Raw genomic sequence first — 25,144 nt, 5'->3', positions numbered from 1 at the left:
TATAAGCCAGCCAAGTGAAAGCTAAATTATTGCTAAATTTTGCACCAAAATTGCTAAAGTTGTCACTAAGACCTTCAAGTGATTTTGATATGCAATGTAGGCATTTTTCAAACACTATAATACAGTCGTTACAGGATATATCAACCTCGGATATATTGAATTATTGCCTTATTGCCTATCTCAAACAGTTGTAGAATCCCCTTTAGAAATCCCATGCAAAAGTATAATGACATAACGCATATATCAAACTACACACACACATATATATATCCCTAGGCACGTAAACTTTCACACGCCCCAGAGCTGTCCCTAGACAGCATATGCCTCTCAAAGAGCTAGAACAGTTGCTGAATGGCAACAAACATGCCCCGTAGCTCGCTTGCATGAAAACACATTCCCTTTGCATCATCGCATTTGTATTGGCAGTGAAAGTCCAACCACCACCTACCAATAATACGAAAGCAGGCGAAGGAGCCAAAAAAAGCCATTAGCTTTAAAATTTGCTACTGACCTTCTGGAAGACGTCCTTGTCGTCAATGTACTTGAACACGGTGATGGACTGGGTAAGCTTGTCCTCCACTTCTGACTCTGAGATGCCCTTCGCACTCTTCTTCAGCAGCGCATCGCAGTACTTAGCCAGCTGCCATTAACGAAAGAGCAAGAAAGGGGAAGGCATCAATTGTTCATCTCTTCACCATGCGGCTGGACATGGTTCTGCGACACAGTGAGCAGGATGTACAAGTGCCATTGCTTGCCTCACATAAAACGCTGCTAGAAGTTAGCACTGTGCATGTGCCCTGCTTTTTCTCTTAGTACATGTTCTAGTTGCGCCACACTGATCACCTTCACGACATGCAGACAAGCTCAAATCACAAACCTAATCGACATCAATGCCTAATTTTAACCTGTGTCAAATTTGAAGAAGCTTGACAGCCCATGCTGGGTGCTTTAAAGAGTACCAATTATATAAAAGCTGTTAGAAACTTCAACCTAGCATGTAAAAGATATTTAACTGAGCAAGCGTCGTGTGCACTGCGCTACTGATTATACTACCTGTATTTACTTTGACATTGTTTTGCCACATAATCACTATGTACTTATTATCCTGCCTGTATTTGCTTTACCGTTGTTCTACCATATAGTTATTGTGTAGTTATCTTGATACATCACTCCTGCTTTCTCCATGTTTGGCATGTATAAACAGTACTGTATTGAATCAGCTACAGCCTCCAAGCTATCAGTCCAACTAATCTTGCATTAACGTGTCCGATTTGGTGCTAATGAAATTTTCAATTGATTGACTGCCAAAAAATGTTTGGATAACCTTCATGCCGCTCTTTTGCAGACAGCTGCTAACCCAATACAGTGGCACCCAAGTTTTGTGTCCAGCGATATTGTGGTGTCCCGGGTTTTATGACAGATTAGTGTAGTCCTGGCGAACTCCTCATAAAGACAATGCATTAAAAACCTTGTTTATACGACGTGACATTACGCACATTCCCTCTTTATGATGACCTGCGCAAACCAAATGGTGAACGCGTCAGCCTCCGGCAGCTCCCTTGTGGCATCGTCCCTTCCATCATGAGGCATGGAGTGCCCTTTCGCATGCAGAAAGCTGTGACTGGTTTCCAGGCTAACGTCCTCTATTTTTTCCTGAGCACACACGACTTCTCACGTGTCTCATGTGAGAGGAGGCGCTGCCTCATGCCGACACTGGTGTGCATGTGCCTACATTCCCGGACGTGCTACGTAGCACACCCACGAATCAACGAAAGTCTATCAGAAACTGACTGCCATTTGTAATGTGTGTAGGTGAGGAAAAAAAAACACGTCTTAGCATGGTGGTGGGTGTGTATTGTGGTACATGATGTGGAGCAGGAAAAAAGAGTTGACTGAAGCCTATCACATCTCTAAACTTGGTCCCAAAAAAGTGTGTAAGTGTGCCATCACTGTTCCTAACCAAGCAGGAGCTTTAATATCTTGAACAGTGTTGCTGTGTATAGATAAGGTGATTACCGTGAATTAAATATGTTGTGCCTTGCGTATGTTCAATGTGGACTTGGGGGACGTTGTCTTCAAGAATAAAGCTGAGTTGTTAGTCCAGCCACCTTCATACCGCTTTATCTATGTCTGCCCTCTTGATTTTTTCCTTTTTCAAATTTTGATGGCATTCTCCTAGTATAATCTTGATGTCATTTGGCACTCACCTCCAGGGCATACTGCAACACTTAGTCCTCACTGCCATAACGAGCAATACCACTATGTTTCTGGCCATGCGGCAACAACAGGCTCCAGTGTGTGCCAATCGAGCATGCCACTACTTTTCCATTGGCTTAAATTTGGTCCAAAAAGTATTTGGCATCTTTCAAGGCAAAGAAAAGGAAATGGACTTGTCACTGACCAGCTCTGGAGACCGACAGGGCTGCCTTGTTGTGCCGCGGTTGTTGATAATGGTGGCACACGCCTGCAAGTGAAAAAAAGAATTTGTTAAGAGCAAGGTGGAAAGGTTCGCCTGAGCTTGTGCACTCTAACTTGCTGCTCTGCACTTGGGAAAGGCAATGAAACAGTGATGGAAAATGATCGTGACAAGAACAGCGGCACATGAGTATGCTGGTGGTTAAGAGAGCAGTACATTTTTAAAGCCCAAGGTCCAGCCCCGTATTGTGGAAAAATTGTGACCCTACTGTCATTACAGCACATTTTCGGTGAGGCCACCAAACTAAACTTCTCCAAGAGCAGTGGTGCCACTGATGAACTGAGATTTGGAGCAATTTTTGGAGCAGCAAAACCTTAATTTTGGAGCACTTTGGAGCATCCGGATTCAGATTTGGAGCACTTTGGAGCTAATAAATGCTAGCTGCTGGACACGTCCTAAGCTATTTCAAACACTTAAAATTGATAAGCATTATTCCAGAAAGTATTTGCTTGCTGTAAAAGAATGTTGCTCTGCCTCTAAATACATGAGTTTCCCTTTAATTTAAATGAAGGCAACAAACCTGTTCACACAGTGTGGTGTAATTAGTTTGTTTCAAGTTGAGTGAAGCTGCTCAGATGTTGCCTTTTACATCGTATGATTTTTTTCATTGACAGCTGACACTTTCTTATGTTTTCAGCAAGGCTCTAGCATCAGTCAGAAACACCTGGCCAGACTTAATGTCATCAATGCTTTTCTGAGCCAGGCAAGCCTCAATGAGCCCCTCGTAATGCTCAGTCATTTCTTCAGACGAAACCAGGTGCTTTTCAACGGTCTGTTTTTTCTCGTAATGCTGAAACTTCTGTTCAGCAACTGGCCAATTCACAACTGGCATCAACCAATTATTTTGACACCAGCAATTCAAGCAAGCTCGATTATTCGGACTACCTTGAGGCACCATCACTGGCCCATAAGTTTGAAGTATAAGTACGACCGAAATTTCGGACACCTTACGGTACGCCATTCTATATAATTCGGACTCCACCTGCACGACTGCGTTTTAATTTGACCGCCGATTTGAGCGGAAATAGCAATATTTTGGCGTTGATACGTCACTGGCATCGCCACAGCATGGTGGTCGGCCATGTTGCTGACACCTCCTGGAAACCGAAACTTGCGAAGCCTAGTTAATACAGCAGCGACCGTGTCCAAACTGTCGGGCAAGCGAACTCCGGCAAGCCATTCGGGAGTGCATTCGGGTTGGCTCCGCGCGTCCAGCGTTTATTCATTGACGTGTTAACTAGCGACACAGTCGCCGTGACTTAAGTTGTTCAAGCGGCGCCGACTACACCCTCAATGTCTCCGCCGATGAGGACAGTGACTGTTGCAAAAAAAAAAGAAGACCGCCGTCATTCGGCTATGATAGCGCAGCCGACTCGTGCGCGGCGATTTTGTATTCGCAATGCACAAGGACTATAAGTGGCGCCTTAGGTGATCCATGATGGCGGACAGAGAGAGTATCAGAATTCTTGACTGCACGTCCGCGTCGTAGCACGCCGGGCTTTTTCTAATCCTTCTCGTAACACACCGAGTGTATTATTTTTTACAGTTTATTCTCATCGGCTGGGGAAGCCGCTGCCTTTTACAAAACAGCTATCTCTAGGAGAGATTATGGGACACCTTGAATCGTACAAAAAAAGGATCCGGTGTGTAATCGAAGGCGAAGAGATTTTCAACGCTGGCCATCTAATTTGTTGCGGCGTCAAGACATACAGTGCTCACGCTGTTACAATTCAAGGACTGTGTGCGTAGACGTCCCACGTTCGAGGGACGTCCCATGCACGTTGTTGGGCTTGGGGTGTCGTGGTCTATCCGAGTTCGACGTCAAACTGCGGGTCTTGCCTACGCAGCCGCTGCTACCAGTTGTTGGGGTTGAGGACGGACTTGAAGGCAGGAACATGTTCTCATTGAGAACGGAGAGTATTGGGTTTATTTACACTATTTACATCACGAATATGAGAACGAGACGGTACGTCTCATCAGTCTAGCTTGACTGGGTCGGAGCATCCCACATCGAAGCACTGGCTACATCTCAGGGCAGATGGGAGAGCACTCGGCAGATGGGAGAGCACTCGGCAGATGGGAGAGCACACTCGATGGCCCCCAAAGTCTCCCTTAAAACCCCTCTGTCCAAGCTGCGGTCCCACCATCCTCCAATCGGAGCGTCGAAAGTCACCGATGGTCTCCGTAGAGGGCAAGGGTGCGCATAATCCCCCGGCGCCTTCTTTGCCCAACCACATTCGGAGAAGTGCCCTCGGGCACACACTGCTCACTTCCCCACATAAAGGAGGGGTCACTCGTGGACAGGTGGCTTCGCACCTGACTTGAACTGACGCCTCTGTTCCTGGAATGGGCTAGCTGGTCTGTCGAGCGGCCGTGAGAACGCGTCTACTTTTCCAAGAGCCTCCTCTTCCTATAGTGTTGAGACACGTACTCTTTGTAAGGTGTAGAGACATGGTGGCGCCGCTGATATTTTGCCGGCGGAACGGCTTTTCCGCCTCCCGCTGGTCGCCGAACGTAACAACGTCCAAGCTATTTGTTGTGTGTTGCAGCCGCAGTGCGCGCCCCGTAAATATAAATGAGCCTTGAATGTAATAATTCACGGCCCCGCGTAAATATAGACGACTAGCATGCATAGCCAGAAGCATACGTGCGTGCTTGTTATTTTACGGCGAATGACGCCCTTGACCTTACAGATGTATGCGACGCAAATCTAAAACGAACGCTTCGGCTAGAGTGCGCTGTTATCGGTTTAAGTCAGAAAAAGTACGCCGATCTTTTTTCAAATTCGGTTTTAATCAAAAAGGGTCAGTGCAAGCAAATATGCCAGAGACCTAGCGATCGGCGCGCAGCTGCGAACATAGTTACGGTCGGATGCAACGAGCCTGGCAAGATCGAGGACGCGCTTCAGCGTGCCGCCCAAATTTATTGTTTGCTGCCGTTTTGCCTGCCACTGAGTCAAAAGCGAAGATTTGTGTGTGTGTGTGTAAGAGGGGGGGGGGGGGGCATGGAGAAGTTTGCAGCGCAAACTACGGCGACAAAACGTGCGCTGCAAATTAACCTTCACTGGCGGCGCCTCAGGCTTGCCGATCCGGAGCTTCACCGCCCACTCCTTTTTAAGACACATGTCCAGCGGAAAAGAATCAACCTTATCTCATTCTTCGCCGCTCGGTTGGTGCACTGAGGCACACAACACATCCTGTTGCTTTTATTATTTTTTCCATGGCGTAAATAGAAGCTGTTAACAAAACAGAAACGCGTCCGCGCATACCGAGTCACACGGTAGCACCGTGCGGATACTCTTTGAAATATTTCTCTCACTGACCACTACGCGGCGTGACAGTCTGTGTGCATTGCAAATAGTGATGCATTCCGCTCGATTCTATATGCCGCCCTTATCATTCACCGTTATCTGTCGGCTGATACCATATAGTGCAGGCGGAGCGCCGCTCTTATACCACTGACGAAGCGCAAGGAGTGGAAGCAGAAAAGGCATCGCTACAATATCGCGGTCCTGTTCCCAAAGGTTGAAGATTCGGTGCATGCATGAATTGTACTTTCGTCTTTTTGTGGCGACAGTATAACAGTGGTACAGATACGGACTGACGAGATCGTAGGCAAGCGTACGTGCGAGCAGGACCGCGTTAACAGACTTCGGCTTTGTTTTTGGACAATCCCTTTCCAGGATGCTTTCACTTTCGCTACATTTCGCGCGACTAGCACTGGACACGTCGACGGATGATAGCGTTCCTGGCACACTACCAAGTATGCCGACGCTGACGCTAGTGACGCGGAATCCTGCAAAAGTGAACATACCCCAAAAGTGGTCAACTGAGAATAACGGGTTTCTTAGCCACTGGCAGAATATATTCAGTTATTTTCTGGCAAATTCGGATATATCCAACTCCCAATTTGGACATTTAGGTCCCCATCGAGCCCGAATTATCGCGGTCGCCGTTCGATTTATGAAGCCGCTTCAGTCATGCGTGCTACGCACATCTGCGGGCCACTGCGGCCACACACGTAATGTGCAGGCGCTAATTTTGGCGCACTTCGGCGCAATATCGTGTATTTTTATCAGGATGGAGCAGGAAATCTCGTATGGCGCAATCTGGCGCATTTGGCGCAGGAGTGGGAGCACTGCAAGAGTCATTTGGCAGTGATACTCGGGGAGGAGAAAAAAAAAATTCACGCAGAAACTCCTCTGGGAGCTGTCTAATTACAGTGGAACCCCAATTGCACGACTTTGAGGGGACTACACAAAACCGCCGTATAATCCAGGCGTCGTTTAATCGAAAAACGAAGAATATCGACAGTGACGCTCAGTCTTGGCCAAAAAACGGGTACAGACTGCCTGAATAAACCCACGGCACGAACCTGCACTGCTTCCAAGGAAGGTAGATTAAATCATTAAAAATTTTTCCATATTTATTCCATTGTAACGCGAGTTTTTTCTTTTCATAATTTTAGTTGCTTGAACTCGACCGTCGCGTTACATTCGAATAGCGGTAAAATTTACCATATTAAAACAAATATTCTAAATCCCACGATTTTTAGCGTTACGTTGGCAACCTGTAACTTTACGTCTTGATCCAATCCATAGACAAGTGGACCAAAGTCAGAACTTATTTTTGGTTGGAATCGACGCTGTTTCGCTGTGCATGTCACTGGTTACAATGCTGCAATACCCTAAACCCTTTTGCGGTTCAACTTCATTTATTCGCGACATCATGGCGATGCAGCGCATTCGGTATGACGGCCGCTTCGAGAGATGAGCAATTTTGATGGCCGAGGGGCTGTGAAAGTCCACCGCGGCTCAGTGTCTCGACGTCAAGGAGTCGATGATTTGCAGATGGCAGGACCAGCGGCAGGCCCACTTTAAATGCGAGACCAGTCGGGAAAGCTCTTTGCAACATGAAGTGGCCTGGTACTGACCCCAAATGAAATGAATGTGCGCTCTTTTAAGAAGTACTTAAATCTCAAACACGCTCGACGGCACGAAAGATGACAATTCTCGGGCGCTAAATTTTGGAGATAGTTTCGCTTTCGCGAGGCGTGGCTCGTCCCGGCACCCTCGAAGTATACTGCCGACACCTCTCTTGGCTCCGATTGCGAGCTTAGGACAGCACCAGAAACACTTGTCGGGGATGCTTTCAGTGCCGAGTAAAGCGAAATTTCGCGAAAGTGATCGCATGAGAAGACCGCCCAAGGAAAGCTCTCCTCCTCAGACGACCATGATTAGTGAAGAGAACATTTCTGACTTGCGATTCCTTGAATAAAGGTACAATTTGTTTTTGCTTTCATCGGTTTTATTTTCTTTAATTCACGTGACTGGAAAGTCGCCCCTCGCGTTACAATCGCGGTCTCGTTACATTCGGGTAAATACGATATTGCACACCCGTTATCAGCAGCCTGCAGTGTGCTTACGCGCCAGCCTGCATCTCCTTAGAACTTTTTTCTTTTTTTTTGGACGGTACCAGAGAGGCGTCCGTACGAGGTGGGTCGGCGTAAAATTGCATCGTATATTCGAGGTTATTATTACAGGTCGGCGTAAAATTGCATCGTATATTCGAGGTTATTAATACATTATTTCTATGGGGGTTTCGCCGGGACCAAACAATTACGACCAAATTTGTCGTAAAATGCAGGTCGTCGCATAACTGGGGGACGTATAATCGAGGTTACACTGTATATGTAAGCATTGTGCCACTTGCTCATCTCCAGGCAGCCCGGTGTCATTATCAGTTCTATGACACTTGATCCGACCAGTACAAACGACAGCTGTGCGGCGACACGAACTGGTGCGGATGATGGCGCAAGGTGCACTAATGACGCAAGCAAAATACTGCAGGTGGCGGTGCCAGGTGCACTGATGACATTCCGACCATCATAAGACAATGCACGTCATCATAAGTCATCTACGCAAGATGCCATGCTCCTACTCAAGAACCAAATAATCAGCCACAAGACTAGGGACACGAGAGCGATACTGGGACTAGACATGGAGAAAGCCTTTGATAATATCCTCCATCCATTTATACTTGAAACCATTTCAAACCTCGGTCTGGGTAGTCACTTTCATCAATACGTCGAAGCCTTTCTCAGTGGAAGAATGGCTACGCTCAACGCTGGGCACCTAACATCAGATACAATGAAGCTAGGCAACCGAGGCACACCCCAAGGAGCAGTCATCTCGCCCACTCTCTTTAATATCTCCCATGATAGGTCTCGCTAGAAGACTCGAAGCCATCGAAGGCATAGAATACACCATTTACGTGGATGACGTCACGATATGGTGTACTGGAGGCAGCGACGGAGAAATAGAACAAAGATTACAAGAAGCCGTAAACGTCACTGAAGAGTACTTCAACGGGACTCCGATGCTCACCCAACAAATCGGAACTACTACTATACAGACCTAAGAGAAGAGGCCGCAAACCCAGGGGATGGATTCCTCCTGGGAAGAACGATACAACGCTCTATACCAGGAACGGAAGCGTCATCCCAAGCGTGGACTCCATCCGGGTCCTGGATTTGGTGATAGAAGCCAACGGGTCCAATAATCAAACGATTCTACATATCGCTAAGAAAGTGGACAACGCAATCAGGCTTATCAAAAGAGTAACTAACCGCCGACATGGGCTTGGAGAAGACAACGTCGTTAGACTGCTTCACGCCTTTGTGCTATGTCACTTCGCCTACGTAGCATCCATGCACGAGTGGCAGAGATCCGAAAGAGACAAACTCAATGCATTGTTAAGGAAGGTAATCGAGGTAGCTCTTGGGCTACCTATGTACACGGAAACTGAAAGACTGATGCAACTAGGAATGCACAATACACTGGAGGAAAAAGCCGAGGCACAAGAAAGAGCCCAGTTCTTTAGACTCTCTACCACACGATCAGGAAGACAGATCCTCAAACGAATTGGTATACCAATTACAGCAATAGATAATAATCATAGAGAAATTCCCAAAGATCTGCAGAAGAATATCACAGTCATGCCTGTTCCAAGGAATGTTCACCCAATTCATAACATGGGCAGAAGGCAAGCCAGAGCCAAAGCCCTGCTAGAAAAAGCTCAAAATCAGGCTGAAGAATGCTCGTTCGTCGACGCGGCTTTCATGCCCAATAGACGAGCCTTCACAGCAGTCCTTCTGAATGGCAAAAGTGAAGTCGTCAACTCGGCTTCCACGTACACCACGCAACCAGACATTGCAGAACAAGTAGCCATCGCATTGGCACTTTTAGACCAAAAGAGATCCAGGATCCACAGCGATTCTAGGGCAGCCGTCCGAGCATTTGTCAAAGGAGTCATCTCTAGACAGGCCCTGGCAATTCTCGACGGAAAGGTCGTCAAACCCCACACGATCATCTGGTTTCCTGCTCATATGGGAGAAATCAACGGTGCTCCCGTGAACCTCAACGAATCTGCCCACAATGCAGCCACAAGGCAAGAAGATGCTGAGGTTCCAGATTGCAAGGACCACCTCCTCCCGTACAACAAGCTAACCAAGCACTTCTACCTACAACGCAGGGTCTTCCCCCCTCCACACAGTAAACTAAATAGAGCTCAGGCCATTACGCTAAGGCTCTTACAAACAAGAACTTACCCGAACCCTTTATTAATCAGCAAGATCTATCCGGAGATCTCTACTCATACAACATGCGATAAATGTAACGGCACCATAGATCTAAGTCATATGCTCTGGCGTTGCTCCGCGTTACGAAGCGACAAGGACAACACTGAAGAGCGGTGGGACGCAGCTCTACGCAGTCTCACATTAGATGAACAGCTATGGGCAGTCCAACGGGCAGTCCAACGGGCCCGCGAAGCGGCCGATAGGCTAGGCCTTTCGGTCCCAACGTGGGAGCGGCCCGCTTTGGGCTAGGAAACTAGCGCGACCCAATGGACCAAAATAAAGTTTTTCCATCCATCCATCATAAGACATTATCGCTTTTCAGCGCCTTGTCTATCCATCTTGAGCCATTATGAACCGTGATGAAAGGACTGCGGCGGCGGCATGGACCGATCAAACGTTCGTATCTTGAAAGTGATCTGCGAAGTGGACAGAGAGTGCCGACTGCTGATGGCTCCGTGCGCTGTGTTTTCGCTGCTTTGTGTTGAAGATAGACGCGCAGGCCCATATCTTGAAAGCGATTTGCGAAAGGGGCAGGGTGCAGTGCGTGCACGCTATGTGCGCTGTGTTCTTGCCACTTCGTTCGTGTTGAAGCGACAGGAAGCACAAAGGTAAAATCGCTCGCTGCTGCAGGCTCTATGTTGAAAGCGATCATCCTATGGGAAGGATGGATGAACAGTTTTCTCGTTGGGTAAGCACAGAAATGCTTACGCATTTAAAAGTCAATGTCTGTCCCTCCCACATGTACAGTGGGCACATGCAGAATCTATGTGCTAGTGTTGTGCAGTGCATGAAAGGAGGAATATGATGCACCGTGAATATGATGGTTGGTTTGCATACAATAGCGCTCACCTTGTCAAGTGCTCCCACAAACTGCTGGTCCCCTTGAAAGACCTCCTTCACCATGTCCTACGAAAGCAGAAAAACATAAAAGAACCCGAGTGGCACTTTAGCTGCAATGATCACCAGATCTCAAATATAATTTGCAGTGAGATGAACAGTGCAAATATTGTGCATTCTGTCAAAGTTTAGCAGAGCCCCTTGTTGTCTTTTTTTTTATACAGTCCAACACGGACATATCGAACCCACATATAACAAATTATTCTGTATAACGAACATCAGTAAAACCCCGTTCAAAATTTTTCTAAAAAATTTTTATTTTATATATCGAAATATCCATATATCGAACTTTTTTGTGATCCCCTTCAGATTCGATGTACCCGGGTTCGACTGTACATGGAAATTTTATGGAAGAGCTTAATATGACCCCTAAAGCCACTGCAACACAGCACAGCAGCATGGCAACCATAGAATGGGTGCCATCGGATGGCGGGAACATTTGTACACATGTGCTTGTGCAATCCCTAAACCACATTATGCAATATTTTTTTTACAAGGAAAGGCGTTTAATTAGAAGGCACAGGGCAGAAGAACAGGTGGGGAGAGGCTCCCAGACCAAAAACAAGTCTTCGTCTTCTTTTCTCATGTTTCTCCGTTTTTTCAAGACGTGCCATGACAACATTATAAAATACAGCACAAGAAGTAATGAATTCGCCTGACAACCTCCTGTGAAACAATTCCTTGAATCCACAACAGCTGGAAGCACAGTGAGCATGACCATTTCAATTCAGTTACAATTCACCCTTGCCCAGGCCTTGCTCCACCTGTCTTTTCTTCAAGAGATGCTGTCTCCAAATGGACTGAAAAATGCTCGCAAGATGACACTGATGCAATGGTCACTCCGACGTGCAAATGGAATGAAATTTCTACATTCACTGTGCGTTAGTAGTTTTTAAAGCTTTGCCACTTGACGTCATCGACTGAATGCACTGTTTCTTGTGCTGGCTTTTATAACAATGGAAACATTACAGCTGAACGTAAACATGCACGCAACTTGGCTTCCTCTGACAAAACGACTAGTGCTCCTCCAGTGATCATTTCATCACAAAGTTCAACCGTAAAATACTTCTTCGAGCCTGCCTGCTTGCTTTCTTTCCATTGTTGGAAGCAGTTCCGTAGCAAAAGCAGCTTTTCTTCCCTCCCTCCCTCCTTGCTTTTTTTTTTTTTTAATTCAACTCTCCCCGCCTCATACTTCCTGCCTCTTTTTTCAAAGTAGGTATGCATTGTGCTTCTCCTGGTAGCAGTTGTCAGTATGCTGTTCCTTCATAATCCTTTTTTTTCTTCATTTGATTTGCACACAACACTGAGGGAGGAAAGAGTAAAAACAACATGGGCTGCACACCTGGACCTTTGACTGCAGGCCGCAAGTCTAAGATCACTTGTGCAAAGCAGCTGCTCTGCTGGCTTACGAAGCACTGCCACAGTTCTGCAGCAGTGATTTGCTTAGCTTTAGCTGTTCATCCACAGAGTATTCGGTTCAGAGCTGCTACATGCAGACTAGACAAAACCGTATGAAGTCAAAGAAAGAATTATGTTCAATCATCACAAACACCTTGACAAAGGACAATGAAGAAGTTGGACAATACAACATGTTGCTGACAGCTTATGGATGCTGTGGCAAATATACCACCATCCCACTAAAACAAAAACTCTTATAGATGCATCAGCTATGGTACAAATAAATTAGCAATACTTTGTGTTGTGGCCTACTTAATGTAGACCAATACAGCGATGCTACCATATTTTTGCATGTATAACTTGCGCCAAAAATTCAAAACATTTAACAGTAAAGCAGGAGTGCAGGTTATATGCGAATTTAACCTTGAGGTGTGGGTTCACAACAGCGCTCACCAGGCTGCCGTGAAGCCACATTTCAAGGCAAGGTTCTCCGCCATTCAAATTTTCGTTATCTCCAAGGGAACCCCCCCCCCCTCTCTCCACTCCTACATGTTGCAGCTCCCTTCTCCCCTCCTTCACAGTGGCTCATTCAACTCCGCTTTACAGATCGCCATTTTGCATTTAGTAGTTGGCAAATAGTGCATGCGGCGCCGGAAAACTCCGTTCTCGTGGTGCTCCTTCGGTCCGCACAAAGCGCTTCGCAATACAGCAAAAGCCATATCACTGGTAGAATTTCAGGCTCGGTCACTTTTCACGTCACATGTTCCGTGAGTGATTCGTCCACGATCACGTCCATAGTGTGAATCCAGCTTTATCAGCATTGCCGAAGAGGGGGGGGGGGGGGGGAAGAGAGTTGCTTGTTGAAAATACGTGGATGAGCCATGCATTCACGAATGGAAACTATTTTTACAAAGATTTGAGCATTGCATGCAGTTATTCCTGTGAGTTATATGCGTGAATTTTATTTTTCTTTCCGGGCTGTTGTAATTGGGGGTGCGGGTTACAGGAGGTGGTCGGTTATACGCAGAAAACTATGGTACATGATCTCGAATGCACTCCACGGAAGTGTGGACAGTGCATTGAAGGAAGCAGTCAGTGACAAAGTGGACAGCAATGTCAATGAAAACAATGATGCAAACGTTGCACATGCTTGTGACGAGCGTAAAAAAAAACATAGTAAAATGCATATTATTTTCACAGTCGAATGTTATTTCTTGCTCAGCTTACATTCAAGGAAATTATTTATATTTTTTGACCTTCAAAATTTTGGCTGTCAGCCTAGAATTGAGGCCAAGCGATACTTTAGCCCATTTCCTTGACATCACAGTAAAAGGGTACTCTTTCAACGTTGGCATCTCTCGGAGGGTATGTTGTGCACCACGGAAGCATGGAAGGCAAGCGTGCAGTGTGGTTTGGTGGGCGGAGCCGGTACAGAATTTTTATAGGCTGTTACAGAGTACGGTGCTGTTGGCTGGGCGTTTGAAGGTGAGGTAAGCGTACCTGGTAAGTGGCGTGCACCTGGAGCACTGCCTCGACAAAATGCTGTGGCGAGATGGCGTTGACCTGGGCAGGGCTCTGGCCCCCGCTGTCGGCCGAGGTGGTGGACGACGAGGTAGCTGCGGATGCTGCGCCGCTTCCTCCGTTGTCTCCCTGTTGCAGACGGCCGAGGCCCACACGCTCGACGTGCCGTTGCAGCTGCGACACGAGCACCTCGAGGGCACGGGCCCCCAGCGGCCGCAGCAGGGTGTACATGCGAGACAAGTCAGTGCGCCGCTCGGCTTCCATCATGGGGCCGCACTCCTGCTGCAGGAAGCCCAGGTGGGCACCCACCATCTGCTGCTCGCATTCACGTGTCACCTGTTAATGAATGAAATGGTAGCCACACCATTACATAATCGCCGCCCAGAAGGGAAACACACCGCTGATAAAAGAATAAAATGCAATCACTGCAGTATGCAGTACACCTACAAAATTAGCCCTACGTTAGACATAACTTTGTCTGACAAAGTGGCCCTGACTGGAAAACTTTTCCGAGCATGGAACCTGCAAGAAAAACAAGGTGTTTTCATAGTTGCAACAGAAACTCATTACCATCACAATATGATTAATCACAATGGCTAATTCATCGTGTAACCACCACATACTGCACATCTTATTTCATGGCTGAAATAGAGCCCGACAGCATTGAAACGGAAGTTTCACCCTTTGACTGCCAATTGTTTTTTTCTGACTGCTGCACAACCCCTGCCATTTTTATGCATGTTGGTTCAGTGGACATTTCATGCTACTAGAAGTGGTTCGTCACCATTATCTCCCAGTCCAGCATTTGTAAACAGTTTTAAATTCCTTCCTCTGTCATAGTCCAGATAGATGGACACATGTGCCATGCTGGTCGTGGCCACAACTGCCCTTCCGATAACAAGTGTCGGGCATTCTTTTTCTTCCCACTTTTAGTATGCTTCACCGCAATACTTTGCGTATGGTTCACTGCGTATCATTGCTGTATTGAAGTGAAGCTGACTTACGGTATATGGCATTATGCAACGCGCCGTGCTTTCGGAGCTTCCAAGACACTGGCGAGAATTTTTGCTATCAGCGGCACATTGTTTCAATGAAAAACACGGCACCGAACGGAAAGAAGCTTGGTAGCGAGCGTGGAAGTAGCTAGGCCTAGCGTTGCTGTAGTGGGGGCTACGGCTGCCAGCGGACCTGCGCCTGAGAGCGCCAGTTCGAGGAGGCGAGATAATTAAAATTGCACCGGCGGTGGCTTCGATTATTACCGTTTTGGACCTGTGGTCATGGCAAAAAGTCAGGAAAATTGGACGGCGAAGGATTTTTGCTTTCGAAATTGCAGAAGTTCTTACACATCGACTCTATGGGGTACATGGCAGTGCCGCGAAGGCGTCCGAATTATCGGGCATGTCCGAAAAATTGAATGTTCGGTAAATTTGTGGTTAACTCTAACAATAGATCAAAGGACAAGAGAAAGAACGCAGACCCATCTACTTGCACAAAAACTCGGAAATGGGCAGCATGAAATAAACAAAGTGGAAAGTCGCGCTCTTTGGCACCATCAATAACCATAATGCTATCCGCCTCTGTCCCTTTGGCTCCACCACAGAGATGGAATACTCTCCGTAATGCCCTTGACCTGGAGGGTATTACTAAAATAAATTAAAAAAAAAACGAATTAAGCATTTTTAACCCCCCCCCCCAAAAAAAAAAAGAAAGAGGGTGTTCTAGTAGCAAATGTCAACTACTCAGAGAGAGCAACTTGAAATGGCACATTTTGGATGTGCATGCCCGTTCTGGCCAGTAAATTGGCTTGGCTGGCCTGTAATCAGAAAACCAACTTGTCAATACCATGTGATCCGTGTGATCACACAGTTCCATATTAACGAGAGCGCAAAGCATGGCTTTTGTAATTTAACATTTCATTGGCATGGCTGAAATTGACAGGAGAGGAAACCTTTTGCTGGCCAACCGGAGTCATCCCGCTCGCATTTCTTGCTCATAAATCCAATCGTGAATTTTTTCCGATGTTGTAGGCATGCATGCATATAAAGAATATGGAACCCCCACCCCATAACAAAGGTATTTTCATCTCCGATGCGACTTATAGTGAAGTGCGACTGTATGTGAAGTTTGTAGCGCTGGTTTTCTATAATGAATGTGAACCAACTTGCATTAAAGGGACACTAAAGAGAAACAGGAAGTTCAGCTGGAATAAAAGAGGGACCTTCAGGAATGCATGCCGTTTTTGTTGGGTGCAAAAATATGAGTTATTAGCGGAGAAATTCGTAAACAAAGACCAAATATCTCTTCCTCAATTTCTCTCACCCTAGATTTGGCGCTGAAGCAGTGTCGTCACAGATTGCATTGCTTTCAGCGAATCAGAATGCGCCATGATACGTCACCGCTTGTGTAAACGGCCGAGGCGCTGGGCTGGATGCATCATGGCTGCATGCATGGTCGCTGCGTTTGCGTTCGCCGCAATGGATACCGTAGCTGCCGCTGAACTTTGCAACGAAGAGCTCGCCAGGAAAGCAGGACTGCATTTCAGCGATATTCAGTGAAATGGAGCGCGAAATGATCCTCTGTGCTCGAGCGGTAGGTGTTTCCGCGTGCGATGGCGGTGAGCCGCCGGCCGCGCCGGCGGAATGCAGAGCTTCGTTTTCGTCGATGGGAGGCGAAGCGTCCGGTCCGCCAGGCGACGGTGTTCCCGACAGAACAAGCGTAGAAAGTTGTGCACGTACTCGGTATGGTTATTTCGTGGCTTTATTTAATGACATTCAGCACTCACCGAGCCGCCAGTTTGCTGCTGCAGCCCCACCGGTAGGAGGTTTGATGAAGGCCGCATTGAGGGAACAGCTGCTCGAGAAAGGACTGGCCTCTGGGGCACGCCAAGATACTTTCCGAGGGCAAGATTATACACATAATCCGAGGGCGAGAAATGCAGAGAGCACACCATCGGTTTCTCTGGCTCTTTTGCCGTTTTATCATCGGCAGAGCACTGAGCCATTGTGAACGCCGGGGAGCCGGGGCTCTCCGACCGACGCCACATGAAAGGACACAATCGAGTCAACACTGCCGCTGCCCCTGATCAAGCGCCTTGGGCCATTTATACAGCCCTCAACACTACACACACGAGGCATTTTCTGGCTGTTTCCCGCGAAGTCAACGTTTTTCGAGCCACGCAACACGCAACCAAACACCGTAGAGCGGAACAGGCGCGCGCGACGATGCATTGACCAAAAACGAAACTACGAAACTATCACGGCCGCATGTTTCGCCATGCCATTTTTTCTTATTTATTTAATTTTGTGCTAAACTTGTACTTCCTCGCTTGAAACGGTTTAAAAAGTTGGAAAATGCTGTTTATGTACGTTTAAGGTGTATTCCATTTTGCATTTTATTAACAGCGATAAATCGCTCTCGACCAATCGAGACCGGCCTGCGTTTGTAATCTCCGACGTCACATCACGTAGTGCGGGAATTTCGAAGGGGCGTCAGCACCTATTCTTCAGTTTTTCGCTAATTTCTCGCTTATTAAACATCTGTTTGCAGTAAGAATGGTATGGCAGTGATCGTGAAAGGATAATCTACCATTTAAGCTCAACTTCCGGTTTCTCTTTAGTGTCCCTTTAAGTTCGGCTATGATAAGAATAAAGGCAAAGCAGCGCCCTCTGGAGCATGCAACAGACCTTTGGGTAGGAGCTGGGGTGCAGAAACCGGTGGGCACGCAGGTTCTCCTGCGCGAGCACGTGGAGCACACGCTCCATGTACGCCGAGCAGTCGCACTCTTCAAGCAGCCGGTGAGCCTCGCGCTGCAGGTGCTTGCCAGTCTCGGCCAAGAAGGGCGTCTCGAACAGCTCCTGATACAAAGCCAGAGGCTGCTTGCGCTTGTACTCCTCCACCTGCAACAGAGGCACAGCTAATCAAGAAAACAACCCCCACCACTCAAGGCAACACACTATCGGAGATATCCTTGAAATGATATCCTAGATATCCAAATGGTACCCTTGAAAAAAAAAAAAAAGTTCACAATAATGAGCCCCTTCTGTCACGGAGCTACCATGGACATACAGATCTGGAACCAAGAAAATATTGAAGAAACTCGAGAAGTCGGAAACTGTGCGACCAATGATGGAATGGAACGTGGTAGGTGTAACGTTAAGAGACAGGATTGGTGTAAGTATAAATTGAAAGCAAAATCAGACAGTTGGTGTTATAGTGAAGATTAACCATTTACAAGAGCAAGTTATGCTCAATTTAGCTGTTTGTGCCAGTATCACCAAAGGTAAGGTGAGCTGCACTTGCTCCGGAAACAGCTTCGACTTTACTTGCCCGAGACCAGCACTGCTCGTCAACCCAGTTCGCGTTGTGCGTTTGAGTTACTGCACTTGAACATGTTCTTTGATGCTTTCGATTCCTTTCGTTATCATCTGTTCAAATAATTATACAATACAGCCTTAAAGGTGTGTTGAGGGAAAGTCTCTTTTCCAGGGCAGATGTCTCTCATTAATATTTTGGGTGAATGTCAGAGGTAAACCACACCTGCAATATATTTTTTCAAATACTGATGTACCAATAACGTGCAAGAATTTGCTGGAATGAAAAATACAAACTGCGAAATTTTGTAGACTTCTTTGATGGAAGAACTTTGCAGTTGAAATGTAAAGTAAATAAGTGGAGCTTATCAAGTCATGTATTGTGTGTTAAGTATTGCGTGTAAAGTATTAATGAAATCGAATGGGTGCCAAGAGAAAAATGCAGTCAGGGGCATTACGGTAAGAGATTTATGGATTTCATATTACATTACGGATTTTTCTGCATCTTTCACCATAGCGGTGACAGATGGTGCGACCATTCCATCACAGTGAAATCAGTGCGAATGAGCCAGTGCTTTAGCTAGAAGAGCCATTTATACCTGGTGCTCCTATTTACGCAACACACGAAACTTGGACAAAGAAATCGTCCTCCCAACTCATATGACATTACTGTCACATAGAACTCCCACAGTGAATGGTCAGCTTTCCCTAAATAAAAGCCTTCAGGTAGAAATTTTGGCCAGAGAGCGTGCGAGCAATAAACCGGAGGCACAAGAGGTATGCCGACCTGCACGAATGAGAGGATGACCCCCTGGACGACGCGCTGCTGCGTGCAGCGACCCTCGCGATCCTGTGCGAGTGCCTGGAGCAGAAGTGTGAGCAGGGACGCTCGCAGGGGCTGCACCATGTTCCGCCGCCACAGGTCGAGGCCCAGCTCGCCCACCTCGAGGAGCTGTTCCGTGGGCTCCACTGAACCATAACTCAGGTCTGCCTCACTCAACTTGTGCTTCTTGATGTGCTGTGTGTTCAGGTACCTACAAGTGGGGGAGAGGCAAGCATTGAACAGCTGCCGTTTGCCAGGCCCGAGCGGTCTCCACAAAAAGTGACACGTTTTGAACTCCCATGGCTCAAGGTGTTCTGCCGATACAAGTCTTCCAAAGCCGGGCAATTGCGTCTGCAGCAGAAGCATGGGTCATGTTATTCATCCTGAATGTTATCAGCCACCTGTTATTGTATTAACATTTTCCTTCTCCCCTGACTTCTGCCTCAAACAACTATAAAAAAGAGGATTTTTGAACAGCTGAATCGAAAAACAAAGGACTAAGGACGACAGACAAGGATGTCCTTAGTCCTTTGGTTTTCAGTTCATCTGTTTAAAACTCGTCTTAGCTATGAACCAACTAGCTCAATTAAATACTATTCTGACCTATAACAAGACACTCACAAACATGTAGAACAAAGCATGTCGTTGGTCAAGTTCGTTCATTATACGGAATAAATTAAAAAGAGCACAAGAAAGACACCGAAAAGGCAGGGAACAGCACAGGCACAGTATGTTCCTCATCTTGTCTATGTCCTTTTTGCGCTCTTTTATTTCATATAAACTCATACTTAGTTGAGAAACTGCAGAGGGAAAGAAGGTGGGAATTTCGGGAGATTTACCCATTTGGCAGGAAATTCCCTCAGGTGTGAAGGCCCAATTCCTCTTAAACTTTCACAAGCATGTTGTACATTCTGTCTTTTATGCCAGATATTCAGGTATTTTCACATTTCAAGAGTGTTCTCACCGGTTGTTTGAAACTCTGTGATGCACGCATGGCTGTCTTTATAATGCTTCAGGCACCTTTCCAGTCGAACTATGTCATTCGATGCATCTGTGCTGCCACATGCCACTTGGCGTTAATGAAGTCTACCTAGCAACACTATTTAGCATATCGAAACCATTTGCGTGAACATCTCATAATCATGCTTGTTTTGTTTTGCATTGTGAACACTAGTTGTTCTAAAGAGTTCCACAGTCTATACTCTTTAATGTTCCTTCTCTAACAACCATGTTTGCATGAGTTTTACAGCAGATTGTCACATTGCAATAAAAGTTTGTGTACAATATCTTGATGTGCTAAAGTGCTTGCTATATTTTTGATTTCAGGGAAGCACTTCCTTACAGTCGCTTACGATAAGTAGAAATAAATTAATGCTGTAAAAGCATCGACAACGATAGATTGTGCATACGATTAGCATACTTCCTTGCAAGTGCCAGACACCCATGCACGATGCACAATCTGCGCCATCTGCACCTCTCTTCCTTGACACATTCGACGTAACCAACTCGCCAATCTCAGAAATAACAAAGCTTCTATACTGTAGCTTACGGTGTGCAATAATACCACTGTGGTGATGCCATGAAAAAAAGAACAATGAAGGAGAAAAGGATCAGGAAGCACCGATACGTGAAAATGAAGCTTGTTCATGTGCTTACACGCTCAATCTACTGTTGTTCTCTCTTTCCTATCTTTATGCAGAGTTTGCAGTGGCGCTCTGCTAAATCAAATTTCTCTTGGACATCCTGCAAATTTTATGGTAATGGGATTAGACTGGCACACCATTATTTAGAAGGAAACAGAAATCCATAACATTCTTGCATGTCTTTATGTTTGTCTCATTTACTCTGTTAGCATTTTATTTGTTTATGAGAGTAGAATACAAAAATATGCCGGTACCAGACGGACAACAGCCCCCAGCACATAAAGTAAGAACGGAGAGAAAACCAGCGACCAGAAACGGACTCACATGTACAACTTGTTGAGATAGTCGATGCCCTGGCTGTACTGGAGCCAGTGCTTGTAGTACGCCGCCAACAGGTCATCACCGGACACCACCAGCTGCACAGTCACATTGGCATGCACTTTAAAGTAACGCCATTTCATGCACTCTTAATCTGTCTGCTATTGGTGTTCAAAGGGCTAGTTACAAGAGTGTGCCCTCTATTGCTTTATCAAGCAAAGAGTTGCGCTTTCTTGGCCTCACTTGTGCTGATGGTGACATCAGGGCCTTTATGACGTAAAACTATTCCAATCTGTTTTTATTCGAAACTGGCCATTAGCAAAACAATCTATCCATTAGCCCTCCGTGATAGGTCAGAATGGTTCGGGCTCTGCCCATTTGAGGTGTGGCGCCCGCCTATATGGGCTGGACTCTAACCACTTTGACCTATCATGGAGGGCTAACAGCCGATTTGGAATAAAAACTGATTGGAATAGTTTTACGTTATACAGGCCTTGATATGCGTAAACTCCAGAGGCAGTATTCTCAAGCGATCACCTACGGGAGTATAATCAATTTTTAATGACTTGACACCAGACGCATTGAAGCATAGGCTGACAGTGTTCCTGCCGATACTTGAACGTGCCCAGTGACCGCTCACGAATACTACCCCCACATGTGACCTGTAACATTGCCACATTGCTTTTGACGCTGTTGTCACCTTCTGTTTGTTTTGCGTTTCATTTTGCTTTCGACATTGTACTATCCACATATAAATATTATGCACTCTGTAGTAAAAGTTATAAGCTAGTGCTTGCATTTGTCTCACACCTCCCGCACTCTTTCTTTATTTCTGCGCACTACAAATATGATGGTTGTTCATAAACAACTCAGGCACCAGAGCATTACAGAGAACAGTATTACGCAGCAACATGCAACGCTATCCATGTGTGTGTGCTAAAGGAAGCCATTTAATGCTGTCATGTATGTTCTGCGGCTAGCATGCACAAGTGTATGAAAGGTGCAATAAATGCCCTTTTGATTGTTTGCACTACTGTGTTGTCGTTCCTTTGTCCCAAGAGCACGTGTGAGAAGCTAGCACTGTTCAAAACAGCAAGTATGAGGGGCAATCAGAAAATTTTCCAGCTCGAGTATAAAGAAAACTATCTGGGAATCTCCCCTCTCATTAATGCACTGTTTATTACATTTGCCTGGAAAGTTAGACTTAAAAAAAAAAGAGAAAAGAAAAGAACTTGTTTTTGCTTGTCAAACCAGTGCCCTATCGCAGTTTGCAGTGTGTTAAAGTCATCCAACTTTGTTTCCTTGAAGTATTTCTTCAGATTGGGGAACAAAAAACAGTCACTTGGGGCCAGATCGGGAGTGCAGAGCGGGTCGTCAAGCTCTTAAAAAGCACACTCTCAAATGGTAGGCAGCATGAGGTTTTTAAGGGCAGGGGTAATGACAAGAGGACACCTCTTTTAAACAGTAGTTTTTTTTCACGATGGCCACATACAGTTTTCAGAGAATGTTGGCATATTTCCTACTTTCCAGGAAATCAATCAGCAAGATCGCCTCTGCATCCAGCAAGATTCCCTTTGCATCCCAGAATATAGTAACCACCATTTTTCAGCGGCGAGCAAGTGCTGGAACAACCTGAACTTCGAGTGCGTGCCATTCTCACGCCATTAGAGTGGCTAGAACTGAGGAGTGTGAAATCTGGTCGCTCCGAACTTGCCAGGATGTGCATTCTTGCCGCAGTTGCGCTGTCATTGAGGGCACTGGGGTGCTTCTAGCTGCTCGCGGCATCTGTGACATTGCACTCGCACTGTGTGTTGCTTGCGTTTCGCAGATGCAAATTACGTTAACATTCAACAACAATATTGCCCTTTTACGATATACGGCCCATAGCACTGAACCACCACCGACCGTGACATCAGCATGGATCTTATGCCAGCAAAATAATTCAGTCATAATGAAACCACTCTTCAATAAAGCATATTTTAAAGGTACCACATTTATATTGCAAGTGGTGTGAATGCAAAATGATGTTTCACCAACTAGCCCCATTCACAGCATTACTAATGTAACTTCAGCACGGTCATGTTCGTGAAATGGCAAACGTTCACATGGAGCTCACCTCGTACAGGTGCTGGACATGGGCATTGAGAAACTTTTTGGTCTCCAGATAAAGTCGGTCTCCCAGAGGCTCAGGGAAGGCCACGCAGAGCGCATATACGTCCGTGCATCAGTCAGTCAAGGATCATGACAGATAGAGGTAAGCCAATAGGCATGCCCAAACGGGGCACTGACATACATATACTCAAAGTTGTACAAACTAAACCATACACTTCTGTCACTTAAAAGAATAACACTTAGCAAGTACGAAGGTAGTGAAGCAGTTATGAGATATCTTAATTTGATACTGAGATTGGTCTCGAAATGCCGGATCTGGCGCCATCGTGATGTTGCAACACAGAGCAGAATTTGTGGACATCACATAGCAACAAGGCTGGGTATGACGACGTTGCTCACTAAAGCATATACAAGAGTCCTGCAAAGTGTTTCTTCGAGCTGCACTCACATGTGGTAACCACAGCTATCGCAAGTACACAGCGAGCCAATGTATCATGATTTCGTGGCACATCCAACTGCTGGATACCAGCAGTCTTATACTGCAGTGCTGTTCTCATAACACAAAAGCTGTCACAATGTTATGAAGGGAACTGCAGAAATGTTGTAACCTATTCAATGGTAAAAAATACGACAGTTGGCACATCCTTAGTGCTCCTCAATGACAAATGGATCACCACACTTCGTTAAAACAAAGTTTGTTGACCGTGTGAATAAAAAAAAAGAAACCGCGTTTAAGTTTCGTTAAAACAAAGTTTGTTTACCGTGTGAATAAAAAGAAACAGAAACTAACACTCGTCAATCATCACACTGACACTCACTACTCTGCACTAATCTCCATAGCCCAGTAGCGCAACCAGGATCTCTGCCAGGGGGGGGGGGGGGGGGGAGGAGGTTGACAGTTTGCCAATACCATCTATACAGCACTAATTTCAATTTCCTCACGAGAAATTGTCAAAAAAATGCACTTTTTCATCTTAGTTGCAGTACTCAAATGCACAAGGAAAGAAAAGGGGTTAAACAAAAGGGGGGGCTAAGTCGGCCTCAGGGGGGGGGGGGGGTTACAACCCCCGAAACCCCCCCGTCGGTGCGCCATTGCCATAGCCTGGTACATTGGAAGTCGAGATAAGCACACGCTCACTCCTAGATTTAAGTAGTTAAGATGCCGCTGCTTGCTATGCCAGCCGTGCTAGCTGCTGTCGACTAGCAGAACCCGTGAGCAACAGCATACAGACCACAGGGTCACTGAAAAAAATTGAATTTCTTCATCATTATTTGACATAAACTGAAATTTATGAGTACACTGGAACATTTGCAATGCCAAGTTTTAACTACAGTTCTCAATTTCAAGTTATAATTCACAGAAAGCAAAACTAACGACCACTGCACGGATCAGATGAACCAACAGCTTAAATGCGGTTTCAATATTGCAAGTTAAAAGGACAAGAAACAACGCGGCACATGAACACTGCAAGCATACTTTCAGCTGCTGAAAGCTGGGGACCATCATGCCTCACTCTGCAGCAACTTCAGATATGGAATCCAGTTTTGCGGTTGTCACCTGACGATCAGATTTGCCTTCTCTCTTCATATTGTGTGCACATATAGTGTACTGCATGTGATATTGGATTGCATCCTGAAAGAAGGAACCCAGAACGGACAGATTAACCTCTGCCCTACCTGGGCATGCAAGTAGCTTTGTGTGTAGTTTCTAATGACAGTTTTTGCATTGCAACTTCAATTTCCTGCTGCAAACGACAAGTCTGCATAGCAGTGCTAAGTTATTCTTAAAACCTGATGTGAAAACCCGAAAGCAAACGAGCAGTTTAGGTTCAACGTGCACATCACTAGAGAAAACAGCTCATTGAGTACTGCTTCGGTGATATGTGGCAGTAAAGTCCTTTCCTTGACTGCAAAATGACGAGGACGACCTACGTGTTTCGGAGACCTGAAAGTGCTTACAACGACGACTGCTCCATTGCTCGGCTTTCAGCCACCACTCAGCTACACC

The 25,144-nt window shown here is 46.1% G+C and overlaps 1 protein-coding gene across 1 annotated transcript in view; it reads right to left on the bottom strand.

Moving 5' to 3' along the window:
- LOC119441662 (cullin-2) overlaps positions 1-25,144 on the bottom strand; it is a 62,912-nt gene that overhangs the window by 30,180 nt on the left and 7,588 nt on the right. The window contains exons 3-10 of the mRNA XM_049661511.1: positions 23,141-23,244; positions 21,031-21,122; positions 19,028-19,274; positions 17,614-17,826; positions 13,910-14,266; positions 10,964-11,020; positions 2,402-2,464; positions 512-640 (exon numbers count right to left, since the gene is read on the bottom strand). Of these exons, the coding sequence (XP_049517468.1) occupies positions 512-640; positions 2,402-2,464; positions 10,964-11,020; positions 13,910-14,266; positions 17,614-17,826; positions 19,028-19,274; positions 21,031-21,122; positions 23,141-23,244 (1,262 nt within the window). The remainder of the gene's footprint in view (positions 1-511; positions 641-2,401; positions 2,465-10,963; positions 11,021-13,909; positions 14,267-17,613; positions 17,827-19,027; positions 19,275-21,030; positions 21,123-23,140; positions 23,245-25,144) is intronic.

This window comes from Dermacentor silvarum, chromosome 2 (assembly GCF_013339745.2).
Source record: "Dermacentor silvarum isolate Dsil-2018 chromosome 2, BIME_Dsil_1.4, whole genome shotgun sequence".
Classification (NCBI taxonomy): domain Eukaryota; kingdom Metazoa; phylum Arthropoda; class Arachnida; order Ixodida; family Ixodidae; genus Dermacentor; species Dermacentor silvarum.
This window is presented reverse-complemented; position numbering and strand designations above follow the sequence as displayed.